Genomic DNA, 14,498 nt, shown 5'->3' on the forward strand with positions numbered 1-14,498 from the left:
GCTAAAGTACTATTTCCATCTTCAGCCTTTCAACCACAATTAGTATTGTCACATTCAGGGCTCTACATTCAGTGTGAGTCAGGCTGATGTTGCTCTCTGCCTCTCGTGTTCGTGTACCTTTTGCATGTACCTGAGCATGTGACTGGCTGTGGTTTAGAGTGACAGTCTCACTTCTCTCGCAGAGGTTTCAGAATGCCAGATATGTGTTTTCTACTTGTTTTAATACCCAGATCTCACACCACGTCGCCCTCTTAGAGAGGAGAAACAGACGAAACCAAATCATCTGTTCCATCACAAACGCAACACAAACAGAAATCCTTTTGGAGCTACTCATACCACGTTTGCGTGAGTTCTTGATGATTAAAATAGCTGGTGACCCGCATCTCCCCCCTCTCAGCTTTGGTTGCAACTCTCGTAGGCCTTTTTAAAAGCAGCTTTTGGATGTGCCAATGAATCGGAGCAGAACAAAGAATGTTATCTCCGCGTTTTACATCATTTTATGGCAAGAATAGAAGTTGGAGCTGAAACTTGTGGGATGTTTTCATTTCAGAAGCTTTAACAAACAGATTCATGTTTTGGCCTGAGGTGAGTGAGTGTGCTGTTTTGGGTTTTTCTTTTAGGTGTGTTTCAGCTTTCAAAATAGTATTTATGACTGCAGCACTGACGGATCATCATTGTCAGCTTGCTGGAGGTCACCTTGCTGTACATGTAAGTGTACCTATATATTGTGGTTGCGAGTTTAGTGTGTCATTCTGAAGTGGCAGAAACTTGTGGTATGTTGGTTTGTGGTATGTTTAACCTTTGGCTTGTTTGCTTTAGTGTGCGTAGCCCAAGGTTAAAAGATGAGGCCCTGCCAGTAGGAGCTGAGAGGGTGGCGCAAACGGTATAATGTCCTTTAGTAGCCCTTTTAATGTGTTTTTCATGTTTGATCCAACTTTTCGGGATGAGCTGAGAGTCTGAGGAGGGCAGCGACTGGCTGATCGTACAGAATTTTCCACATGGCTTGATTGCATGAACTCGGTACCCTCTGCAGCCAGACTGTCTTCTCAAATATGCGTCTGTATCGAGCAGCAACTACCAACTATCTTTTTTCCTTTTTTATGCAGCATCTCAAACTGTATCAAAACAAGACAAAACATACAAAATGCAGCAATGCAAAGGCAAGTCTGAGCAGGTACTGTAGGCCGAAGACTTTCTTTTTAAATAAATGTATCAGATCAGGAGTCCTGCATGAGTAGGGTGCAAAGTCTAAGAGCTGGGGTTAACCCTAAAAAGAGATGGAGCAAACAGGAAAGACTCCATTTACCTCCATTTACCAATCTGGGTCAATATCTAAGCCACTTCAAGTTTGCGCAGTAACTTTCAATGTCCAGAAATCAGGCTTCAGAAGAGGAAACTTCCTGTCTCACTCAAGTGAGGCAATTCCACACAAGAACTTGAGATAGTATTGAGTAAATTTGGTTGGCAAATTGTCCAATATGGCCCTCTCTCTTAAGACGAGACATTCCACTTGATGTATTTTTACTACTGGAACAACAATTCGCTCAGGACTCAGACGCCACATTGTAAAACACTTTGTAAGCATTTATAGAGTTCAGTAGGAGTGCTTTATGGTCTGAAATGGATGTGATGCATTTGTGTCAATACTGTCATAAATGCATTGTGCTTTAACCCGAGCCATGATTGCAAACTTAGTCACGTAGTTTTACTGCCTAAATATATTCAAAGAATGACATAAGGGAAGGTAAAAAAAAAAACCATATACATATATAATAAACGTAAGTGGAAAATAATTGAATATGAGGTATCTGACAAGACTCTTTTCTTCTAGAAACGGCATTACTTGATTACCAGCATTGGTTTTGTTTGATTTGAGTCACTGAAGCACAAGATGAAATAAATCTGTCAGACCAGATTTATCTTTTACTGCAGGTCAAAGTGAACACATTTTCTGCAGTAAATCGTTGTGGGAACGATTTGAGGAATGAAGGAAAGAGAAGGTAGGAAGAAGAAAAGTACTGGAAATTTTTTAAAGTTTTACTTGAGTAGATGCACCTGACCTCTAACCTCTGGTATGCACGCGCAGGTGGGTGCGTGTGTTTGCGTGCACGTTTGTGAATATGAGCGAGGGGTCAGTGAGTACATCGGAAGGCTGCAATGCCCTGGTGAAGCGCTGTGACTCCCATTGTTTTCTGTACTGAAATAGTCTGCTGGGATCTTCAGCAACAATGGCCCTGGACAATCAAAGAGTGGCGCACACACACACACACACACACACACACACACACACACACACACAAAGACAAAAGAACACACATTCACACATCAAGGAGCTAGTTGAAGTTTGCTCTCTCAGTTGGCTTGATTGAGTGGAAGCAGTCTGCTGTCTGCTGGCTCATCAGTAATGAGACTTTGAGTGACTGACAGTCGGGGTTAATGAGTTTAAACCTCAGAGACGAGCAGGGAGACGCACTGATGGGACATAACACTCGATGAGATTAGATAATGGTGCTTCTGTGCTCTGCCTTTCCTGTTAATTGTATGCTATCTTGTCCTTAATGTGTGTTTGCATGTTGGATTTTCTAGTTTGTGCGCTTTGTGGACTCCAGATTTTGGCTGCAGGGAAAAGTTTAATTTTGTAATGCGAACCACTGAAAACGCTCTTGCTTTATGTTTAAGTAAAAGAGATGATTTGGTCCTGTTTTTGTTTAAAAAAAAAAAATGTTTTTAAAAATCTTGTCTGTTAAAAGGAGGGGATTTGTCTCTGGAGCATAAACAGATATAAGGAATTAACATTATGGTCATTTAACAGAAGTGCAAATCAAATCAGAAATACTATAAATTTATGTTATAAACTTTCTAGAATTTGTTTTAGTTAAGTTACAAAAAATAAAATAATTTATGATTATTTACTTTTGGCAGTTTTTGCTCTCCATAGAAACGATGTTGTGACAATAATTCTGATAATAGAAAATAAAATGCCAATTTACCCTTTTTATTTCTACTTTGATTTTGGATATATATTTTCAGAACATTTATTTACATAAATTGATAAATGTACATCATAGCGATCTTATGTTAATGCACAAGCATTTATGTCTTGTAGTCTCCAGTGGGAAGGTCATGAACACATTCAGCACCTGTTGAGTATTATCATAACTTAGTTTTTCTGAAGTATCCCTTCATTGCAGCACAACAAAAGCCACTTTTGGCAGTACACTTAATCACAAAGGGTCATGACGGTGAGCAACTCCACATCTTTGATTTGGCAGATTTTTTTTTTTTTTTTTTTTTTTTTAATAATTTTTTTTACCCTGGATGCCCTTCCTGAGGTAAAGGGATATGTGTCATCGAGCCAGGGCTCATGGAAATGTGAAAACCACTCAATACACATGCAAAGGTAGCAAGTGTTTTTCACCAAGAGTCATCTAAAGTATCTTAAATAAAGTGTAAGCTGAATATTGGAAACCAGTAATATATTGAAATCTACAAGAGTCAGTAAAAACACTTTAAGCCCCACAGTGTCCTAAAACAGCAGTGATCCCACCCCCATCAGAGTTCCTTCACCGAGACTGTAAATCTGATCCAAGTGGTGATAAAATGTCCTCTTATATGTACTTTCCGCTGTATGGAATAATGTAAACGCGTCCAGAACACACACGACTGCCATTTTTCCTGGCATTTAGCTGCTGTGTTGTGTAAAGCATCGGTATGCACAACGGTTGAATGGTTCAATGTACACTTTCTATATGGGCATGCAGGACGTTTTCTGTTGTTCGACCTTGTCATAGCAAGAAAACACTTCTATAGTCGTCTCACTTGGTTCAGTATTTCATCAGGTGTTTAATTTGGCACTTTATTCTCTTATCTCAGTGGGTTGTAAGTCTCCGCTTCAGAAGAGATCTTTTACGGTGTGAAGGCATCTGGCTTCTTTACCTTTTAACCTTGGTGCCAAAATATTTGTTTCTTCTGCACTGTTACATTTTCTTTCTGGCCCTGCATGTTGCAGTTCTGCCACAGATGTGATCAAGTCTGATAAACCACATCGTGTCACCACTGACAGAGGGCATGTGAAGTTCAGCAGAGCTTCACCTCGCCTGTTGTGGTTTGTAAAGTTATCTTTTCCGTAGAGGCTGCTCACAGATCTGAGGGTAAAAAAGCTTTTTGTTCACAGCACTTTTTTTTTTTTTTTTTTTTTTTTTTTTTTTAACTTAACCTGTTTTTGGCTCTTGTTAAAGAACAAAATGCTCAATTTAAATCTGTATGAGAAAGGTCCCACTTAATTGTATCGGAACTTTTATTTTAGTTTTTTCTTTTCTGCATTTTAGGATGGAGATTGTAAAAATGTTTCTGTCTTGTTACTCAAGAAATTTTAAAGTGAATTTTGTTACTTAAAAAAATGAATTAAATGCTGTTTTACCTGAGAATTGATATCCCAGAGCCAAGCTAATACACTTTTATGAACTTAAGGTGCAGATACCTGCTTTTTAATGCCCAAATAAAGTACTACACCACCAGAACTGGAGCCAAGACTTTATAGATGGGTATTTATACAATAAACTACAATAAACTAGCAAAAGAGAGTATAACTTTTAAGCCTTAAAAATGTTTTAACGAATAAATTAGAAAAACAAAAAAGTCCTCCAAGTAATTCTGAACAGCTATACAGATGAAAACTGATTTTTGTAACAGACTCTAAATAATATGAAAGTCTATGACAATTGTCTCTTTTGGAGTAATCCCCAGGTGGTTGAGTGAGAAACTGCAGTAACTGCAAAAAAACACATATTGGTCACTGTCTTATTTATAGTCACACCTGTTGCATAATCATGCTGTTCCTGTCCAGGTATTTCAGCAGAGGTGATTCAGTGGATTTAAATGGAGCATGATGAGTCTGCTATTATGATGTTACCACAGTTTTCTTATTCCATCCGGCAGCATTCTTCTGTCAGTTTCTTCCCCTGCTGCTGTTGCTTTGCAGCTTTTTCATATAAATCTGAACCCTGTTGCGCAACCTTACCAGTCCCATGTTGTGCAGACGGTATCCAGTGACTAAGAGTTGAATTTGAGCATACGAGGGAGCCCAGATAAAGCCAAACTCCACGTGTGATGTCCTAATATGGATTGTTGTGCTGATGTCTTGGATCAGCGATTAAACTAGGACTGTTTGCCTATTTGAGCTTTCACGTCCAAATCTGATGCATTTCTTTTTCAGAGCCTGGAGCCAAAAAAAAGAAACCATATCCATGGAAAATTACCCAGAGTTCTGCTTGCTGACATAATTTGGCCCGCTCTTGTGTAGGCTTTGTTGGCGGCATTTTTGCTATAGCTTGACCGCCATGAAAAGATTTTCAGATTGCAATTTGATTGTTGAAGTAAACGCTTTTATCTTGGAACCTCGGTGCTGTGAGCAAAAGCTCTCTCCCTCAAACAACAAATGCATTAACCAGAGGAAATTAAAATAATCACCTGCCTACACGTCTTTAACCACGTTTCCAATTTAAATTTTATTTTTAAAGACCAATTTACATCTATTAAAACCCATTTTCCTCGCATGGAACACAGACTCCAAACACGCTGTATAATCCTCCTGTTGGCAAAGTTCAAATTGAATTTTGCTCAATAGGTTTCACTAAATCCAAATACGAATGAGAAAGTTGAACAAAAATATGCATGAAAGTGGACACAGGAGGTGAATGAGTTACCAGTGGGATGGTTATTTTTAAGATATTGTAATTGTTCTTTTAACATCAAGAGGAAAAGGTTGAGAAAAGCCAGTCTTTAGTTGGTTAGGGACTGAATTTTAGTGAGTATTCAAATCAGAAGCCAGGATGAACATCTTTTATAACAAGTTTAATGCATTTTTTTCCACATTTCACTTTTCTCATAAAAGGATCTTTTGATCATTTTTGAAGTGTGCTGTTTCAGCGAGTACATATGTGTGTTTTTCATAGATATACAGTGTTTGTGTTAGTGACCTGGTGACTGATCTCTTCATGCAGGAAGTGAAGGAAATGGTGTCGCGTCATAAGAAGTTATTGTTTTCTTATCTCTAAATACATCTTTTTTGTGTTCCTTCTGTAGTTCTGCCTTGCAGTGTCTTTACTCGTTATACAAGTTATTTCTTTCCATTACACGGAAACTGTTTCTGCAACTTAAACCAGCCTGACTGCCAACTGCTGAACTGAACTGGCTTTCTGCATCTCAAACAGGGACGTCCCCTTCTGTACTGACAGACACTGATAGGCTTTGAAGCGATACCAAAAGCAGGAGCTGCTGAGGTGTATGTTTCTGTGTATGATGATCAATAACTGGTGTCAAGCTCACACAAAGTGAAATTCAGGTTCAATCGTAGTCCTTTAAGAAGCAAGTCAAGCAATTTTTGAATACTGAATATGTTTGCGTAACTTTATCAAAAAAGTGAATTCATGTGTGTTGGGTTGCAAAAACAAAGGCAGCGCAATAACATTTCTGCAGCTCTGTTTGTTGTATCATTGATGTGAATTTCTGATATTGCTGATATTTCAACATGGCCCAGTTTGTTTCTGATGTGGAAATATGTAAGTCCTAGTTTTTCAGGGGGAAAAAAACAAAAGAGCAATTATTGTACCTCAGGGCTGCAGAAAAGCTTTATAAACCAACCACTTCTTTGTATTTATACTGAATGATGCATTGTATTCGAACTTGTGAGCGAACCCCCTTTGAAACGGGCACATTTGGTGCTTGTCGAATCACATGGGGATTTATGAGATTGGTTTCTTTATGCTGTGGTGTGCCCGCAGCAAGGTCGAGTAGGAAATTTTAAAGACCCCAGACAGTGAGTGCATTCATGGAAGATTAACTGCTGAATGATACAGAAGAACCTGAAATATAATTATTAACGAAGACCGACTGTCTCATTAAGCCAACCGACTTCCAGAGTAACCGTATGATTATGTGTCATTGTTCATGTTTAAATGACCATTTGTCTGTTTTGTGGCACAGGAGCAGCTCAGAGAGACGTAAGGAGAAGTCTCGCGATGCAGCGCGCTGCAGGCGCAGCAAAGAGACGGAGGTGTTCTACGAGCTGGCCCACCAGCTGCCTTTATCCCACAGCGTCAGCGCTCACCTGGACAAGGCATCCATCATGAGGCTCGCTATCAGCTTCCTCCGTACACGCAAGCTGCTCGCCATAAGTACGAACGCTACACCACAGGCAGATACACACAGACTCACACAAATATGCACATGGGTGACAAACTAAAGGGAGAAATTGAGACTCCTGACTTGGTTTCAGTTATGAACATAGTCATAGGCATATGCATGTCCATAGCATGTCTTTTATCCTCCTCTCACCCCAACCGGTCGCTGCAGATGGCCCCGCCCCTCCCTGAACCTGGTTCTGCTGGAGGTTTCTTCCTGTTAAAAGCAAGTTTTTCCTTCCCACTGTCGCCAAAGTGCTTGTTCATTGTTGGAATTTTCTCTGTATGTATTATTGTAGGATCTACCTTACAATATAAAGCACCTTGAGGCAACTTTTGTTGCCACCAATGCTGTGATTGGTCTTTGCTGTCAAATATGTACGATTTTGGTCCTTCAGACAGGACTCCCTACCTCTAGGAGAACAGAATGAACTTGGGAGAATTGGCCATCCCTTCAGTAGAGTTCTTAGTGTGTCAATACCAAGGTGCTCTGAAGATGTGCTGTTCTTACAGCACATCAGCTCTTTACCAAGCCCATATGTATTTTTTTCCTTTAATTTTTCACACACCTCTAAATGCAAATCGGTGCAAGCTTCCGTGCAGTGAATCTTAATTCGTTACACAAAGGAGAAAAAATTCAAACGGCACACCACCTCCCTCCAGCAGCTTCTTTGACGTGTGATCACAGATTTGCGTCGGCACGTTCGTGTGTGTGTGTGTCTGTTGCTATGTCGAGTTGTCCAGTAAAGCAGGAAAGTATTTGCTGGCGTCTTTCTTTGCACTTCTCCTCCTTCCTCTCGTCTTAGTTAAAATTAGAAGCCGAGGAAGCTTAACAAAGAATCAGACCTATTGTTCTGGAATTCCTCCACTGCGTCCGTGTCTCGAAGTGAGATCAGAGAACCACAAAATTTAACAACCAACGTCAATTGTCAGCACTGCAGCTTGTTAAAAAATGTTTATTTTTCCTTAATAGAGCTAGAAAACTTGAGTTCACACAGGGGAGGAGGTGGTAAAGTGAGGTTTTAACCTTTGACACCTGTATGCTGGTAAACTTCCCCACGATATCTTTAAAGTCAAAGCTGTTTGTGTATAGATGAGCAATATTCATGTTGTCGCTGATTTAAATGACTGTCTTTGTTTTTGGTTTTTGTTTTATTGACTGTGTCATTATAACACACGGAGGAGAAAAAAAATGTTGGCATGTAATTTAAATAATTCCCATCATTCACACTTTGTGAGCTGACCTGATTTATAATTTCTTTAAAACCATTTTTATAGCAATTAATAAAAGCTGTCAGCTCTACGACACCATAGTAATAAAACACAGGAAAGCACTGTGATTAATGCCATACCTTAGACTTATCTGTAAATCTTTAGACTGCCATTAGTCTATTCTTATGTAACTTTTGATTTTTCTATTTATTGCTCTTTATTTATGATTGACTACTTTCATTGTTCGCAGAGGAAATAGCCATGCATTCAACCAGTGCTTCCTTAAACAACAATGATGACTACTTCCCATTTCTTCTTTGTAGACTATCATTAATCAGAGCATTTATGTGTCGTTTCTTTATTCATTTAGCATCTCAAGTAGGATTTTAGCGCACAAATTACACAAATGAAATCGATGCTTGATAAAGATGTGGAATATGGGCTGCGTTTCCACTAAAAAAAGAACAATTAATCAGGGTGTTTTACAAAGATTAAAAAAAAAAAAAAGCAATCCAGCAGCACATTCGTTGCGCGTTTGCCTGAGGTTAAAGGGTTAGTTAACCACAAAAAGAGATAAAAATGCAAATGGTTTCAGTTTCAAATTCCAAGATTTTGAGATATCCACCTGTAAAACATCTGCCTCTATCCAAACACAATGGTAGCTACTGAAACTTTCTCAAAGCACTCAAAAGCAGGGTTCAAAAGTCATTTGGGTGATACAACCAATTTAGGGTAATTAACATTTCCTGAAATTCCAGTAGCGGTTGTCAGACGTGCTCGCATAGATAAAGAAGTGTTAAAGGGGGGGAGTATGTATGAGATGTATGTAAAGGAGAGGTTAACAAGTGCGAACGAGAGGAGGAGGAGGAGGCGTGCACGGGGAGGAGCTGTAAAGGTAATGAGGGTAGGAAAGCAGCGGGTGAGAGGGGAGGAGAGCACAAGGAGATCCGTGAGATGCAGCTGCAGATACAGCATTATCAGGCCGGTCTGATTGCTCCGTGATGGAAGGAGAGATTGCGGAGGAAACTAAGAGCTCTGCCCATCGTTCGGCTGGTGCTGGCATTACCCCTGCTAGCCATAACAGCCGACTGCCTTGGCGCCAAACATGCTGGAATGCACCCTCACAAACACACAAACATACTGTATATGCACCCAAGAGCCGCTGTAGGGAACACCTCCCTTAAGTAACTTACGCTCAGTTGGGACCTGATGAACTTTGATGTACTGATTAGGAGATACCTCAAAGGATTCAGCTGTATTTTTGTCTTGACTTTGACTTAACTTGGATCAAAATACTGTGAAACATATGCGTTCTTAATTGCAGAGGTCCCAGCTGTGTTTGAAGTAGAGTCCTACATTTTGGGAAATATACTGATTTACTGCCCTTTGATCAGGCGGCCAAATATTTTGTTTTCATCTGTACGCCATTTGTTCTCTGGCAAATTACAAGTTCCCTCAATTGAGTTCATAATATATTACTTTTTTTTAAAAACGTAAATTATTATGCTCAGCATTCCAGCAACCCTAACGATTGGATAAGGAGTAGAATAAAAAGCAGATTGACCAAAATAAGGGGAAAAATATAGAAATTTCCAAACAACTATTATAACAGATGTTTTCAGTAGAGTGCTTTTATATTAAGTTACTGCTTTAGTAACATGTGCATAAATGACAGACAACTCTCCAACTGCATATGGATTTTTTTTTCTTTTTTTTTTCTATTCTTGGTTGCGTTCATTACTGAATATTTCTCATCTTTTCAGAACACAATTTGTGTGTCATGCATTTGTTTTGTTTTTTTTAATGGTACTTATCGAAATTGTGCCTTACTTTTAGATTTATGTCTAAATATTTGGTACTGGTTCCCTTCAGGCATTTACTGACCTAACAAAACTATTCTGACAGTTTAGGCTCTATCAACAAGAAAGAAAGAAAATATTTGTTTTTGTTCAGTTTCACGTTTTCTTCTCCTCATTTTAAAATCAAATCCTAACCCCAAAAATAGATGCTCATTTGAGCCTCAGTCCCTGAAGCCCACATCGGGTAGGTGACATTGTCAAGGTTTTCTCTTGTGGCGTCCTAATGTGTAGCACACCCTGAATACTATCTCTTTTGTTTGGCATGTGAAAGCATGCACCAGATATTCTGTCTTTACAAACGTGATGAACAGGAAAATGGTGGAAAAAGAATTCCCACTATGACAGTCACATAATGTTCTGAGTTCATATTATGAGAAACTCATTTTGCCTCACTGCTCTGTCCCTTCATTCTGTCCAGTATGACCGGACAAATGTCAGAAAATAGAGGGGAAATGATTCTCTTAGCAGCAGCTGTCCCTATCAAACGCTCTGTTCTGCTCCCCATTATTCTGAAACGAGGGCAGTTACGCAACCAAAGAACAGCACAGAGAAGAAAAGTGCAACTCAGTCCAAATGACTGGTAATCACAGCTTAGTATTTAGGCCAAAGGTGGCGCTGGTCTTTGGATAGAGCCTTGAGAGTCTCCCCAGCTCCCTGGGGCCCATGTGAAAGCTCCGGGTCCTCTAGGGGCTAATGCTATCTGGGCCCAGCTCCAAACTCGAGCCCCAGGCCTTGTTGGAAGCCTTGAGAGTTGCTCTCTCTTATCTCAGGGAAACACACTAGAGGAATTGCAAGCTTCCCACCCTCCACCCCCATCAACTACTGGGCTTTGTTCAGCGTGAAGCCAGCGTCTGCAAACACATACGCCTCTTGAGTTGGGGCCAGCTCGAGGCTAGAGGTGTTTTTTCTATCAATTAGCTGAAACAAGACACTGTGGACAGACTGGAGTCACTGTGTGTAAATGTTTGGATACTGCGCTGAGTGTATTTGAGCATAATTGCAAGTTATGTCCTAAAAGCGGGCACCGCTTGAGCAGTTTGCCTGCAGTTTGTCAGGGTCGAGCATCAGGGGTGGCCGGAGATGCAGGAAGAAGCTACAGTGGTTTGTTTTGTCCCTGAGCCAAAGCTTCAAGAGGGAAAACAAGCCTGATGCGTGCACACAAACACACACAGATTCACAATGATATCCATTTATAATCAGCACTGAATGAGAAACAATTTGTAAGCGTCTCCTGTTTGCTGCCTCTCCCTCCAGGCTGCAGCAGCAGCGACGGCGAGGACAACGGACAGATGGACAGCCTGTACCTGAAGTCTCTGGAGGGCTTCATCACCGTAGTAACATCAGATGGTGACATGATCTTCCTGTCCGAGAACATCAACAAATTCATGGGACTCACGCAGGTACACAGCCATTAAAGAACACTTAAATAAACAGACAAGTGCAGACACTTCTAAATGTGATCAGTTCCTGTTTATTTGCACGCAGTCATAGTTGATGCTATTTTTTGTTTTTGCGGGGGGGCGTCCACAGACACAGAATAAAGTGCTATATAAATACAGGTGAATTTGGCTTGTAGTTTAAAGTGCTTTGAGAGGTCATAAACATCACCAACATCTAACATCTTTGCACGTGACATGTGGATAGATTTTTTTTAATTTTCTTTAACTTCTCAAGAAGATTGGAAGAAAGACATTAACCCAGTCAGACAGGACGCAGATGTGGATGTTAACGGGTACTCAGGAGAGAGAGAGGGGTGTGTTTATGTGAAATGCCTGTTATGCCAGCAGTGTGTGTTCAGTCAAGACGGTGAGGTTCAACTATAAACACATTGTGCATTTTCTTTCCCCACCCTCTCTGGCACCAACTTAAACAGCAAATCGTAAAGGAGAAGTTTACTGTAAACGCTGAAACAAAAGCTCTGCTTTGCGACCCTACGCTGCCCTCAGCTTTCTGATTTCAGGCTTTCCTTGTGACCCATTTGCCTGAACTTTATGTCCCTTAAGTGGATTTTCTGGAAGAAAATCATTTGTGGTAGAAGATTTGTCCAAAAACTTAGTGGTCTTCCTTCACTCCTTACACCGTTGCTGTGGAACAGAAGGAGAACACATTTCACTTCTGGTTGGACACTTGTCTTTGATGTCCAAATTTTATTCTTTTAGTGTGTTCATTACATATTTTATATTATATGGGGCAAATATAAACTGCATAGAAAGTGCAGCTTGACTGGTTATCGGAGGATTACAATCACGAGCTGCTAAAGTTTTGTTTGTTTAGTGTTGAAGCATTCTGTGTTTCTGGAGGTGACACACTTTTGTGCATTTGTTCATTCATGGTGGCCGCCATTACTCACGCTCACTACCCCCTCTTCATCTATTTATCCCAAACAAAACTACTGGTGCTGGTGCCAGAAAAAGAAATATGCAGCATGTCTAACTGATGGAACAACTACTGTAAAATGTAGAGAAAACTGTAACAGAAAGGCAATTGTATATCTTTATTTAACATTCCTTATTTCAGGATTTTTATTTATTTGTTTGCTTTTTGTTTTTCAGGTGGAGCTTACTGGTCACAGCATCTTTGACTTCACCCACCCATGCGACCATGAGGAGATCAGAGAGAACCTCAGTCTGAAGACGACTGGTTAGTACACAGTCTCATACGCATTATCTTCTATCCACCTATGACAACTGTTACATTCACCTGATTATGGTTTACTGATTAAAAAAAAATATGCAGTCATTCTGACATGACAAGTGATCTTTTCATTCTCCTCCTTATCAGAAAATGCCCCCTGAAATAAAGTAGAGGAATGTCTGTGGAGTCTTATCTACTCAATAAAAGAATAAATTTGCTCAGCAATTCACAAGCTATGCTGCCCATTAGATAATAGGATATCCTGTGTACAAAGTTGATGTTTTGTCCCACCCACGTCACCATGAGGAGATCATAGAATGTATGTAACAGAAAACAAATTAAGCAACTCACTGGAGAGCATTAATACCACGCAAATTAAAAAAAATAATTAAAAAAACAAATACACTTAAAAGATGCTCACAATACAAATAGTTAAGTCTTCGAAGAAGACAAGATTCCTAAGCTTTGATTCAGACTGGAAACATTTAAAGGTCACCTGTAATACTCATTACCAGCTTCATATTGTTAGTAAAGGAACAATTCGCCTTTCAGTTCACTCTGTCTGAAATCAGCTCCTCCTCATTTATGGTCACCCTCCGTATTGAGTCGGCTTTCATGACCATATTGGGAAATCTACTCACAATGACATCATACAGTAACAAGAGCAAAAGAAACTGTGTTAAACTGTGTATTATCTAAGCCCGAGAGTGTGCCTCATATTAATTGCCTGTACATACTCTGACTTCCTTATTTGAAATCGTGGCAGTGGTTCATTAGGTCCACTCACAGCATTTTGAGATTATGTAAGTGTGAAGTCATGCAGCCATGCTGGATAACTGGAGGCATAATCTAAGTAAACTTCCCCCAATCATGTGAGAGTTTGTATTTTAATTCTAGTTGTTTCTGATTTCAAATAAAAAATTTTTTTATGTAGTGCCAAATCACAACAACAGTCGCCTCAATTATAAAAGACAATAAACCAATCTTGTGTTAGTTTGCTGCTTTCTGGACATTTCTGTGGACAAGTAACACCGGTGTGACTTCTTTACTTCAGTATGTGTGGTCGCACTGGTGTTGCGTATCTGCAGCGTGACTCCAGTGAAATAAAATGTCATCAGCTGATGTTAACGCAAACAAACTCTGAGGCAGGATTTTGTGATTTTTATTTTATTTATTTATTTTTTGTTGAGAATTCGAACTCTTTCCCCTGCATGTATATATAGAATATAAGCACACACAGAGTGTTGATAACGCTTATCAGCACTGGCCGCAAAACTTGCAAGTAGAACAATACTTTATATTTTATAGGCCTGTTTCTATTTAAATCTTTCACTCAGTCACTCACATATTAACGTACGCAGTTGTTTTTGGCCTGAAGAGATGTTCGTCTGGTGTTTGTTTTGCTCAACCTTAGCTATACGGAGATAAAGACTTGTGAGTTTGGAGTTTGACACAAGAGACACTTAATTTCTTGGCTCTGAGGCATCGCTCCAAGGCTGAACTCTCACTTGTCATGTAACAGCTTGGCTTACTTTCCAGCTCCTGTCATGTGGGCCGAGAGATGTAATGACTGTGTTAACCTTGACTTTTTTTTTTTTAATGACATTAAGTC

At 39.8% G+C, this 14,498-nt stretch overlaps 1 protein-coding gene across 1 annotated transcript in view; it reads left to right on the top strand.

The window, feature by feature from the left end:
• Nucleotides 1–14,498, top strand: part of epas1b (endothelial PAS domain protein 1b) — a 46,400-nt gene that overhangs the window by 15,193 nt on the left and 16,709 nt on the right. The window contains exons 2-4 of the mRNA XM_085369605.1: nucleotides 6,985–7,175; nucleotides 11,507–11,652; nucleotides 12,805–12,892. Of these exons, the coding sequence (XP_085225731.1) occupies nucleotides 6,985–7,175; nucleotides 11,507–11,652; nucleotides 12,805–12,892 (425 nt within the window). The remainder of the gene's footprint in view (nucleotides 1–6,984; nucleotides 7,176–11,506; nucleotides 11,653–12,804; nucleotides 12,893–14,498) is intronic.

This window comes from Diplotaxodon limnothrissa, linkage group LG13 (assembly GCF_057381915.1).
Source record: "Diplotaxodon limnothrissa isolate DT_005_m linkage group LG13, D_limnothrissa_male_GT1.1, whole genome shotgun sequence".
NCBI classification, from domain to species: domain Eukaryota; kingdom Metazoa; phylum Chordata; class Actinopteri; order Cichliformes; family Cichlidae; genus Diplotaxodon; species Diplotaxodon limnothrissa.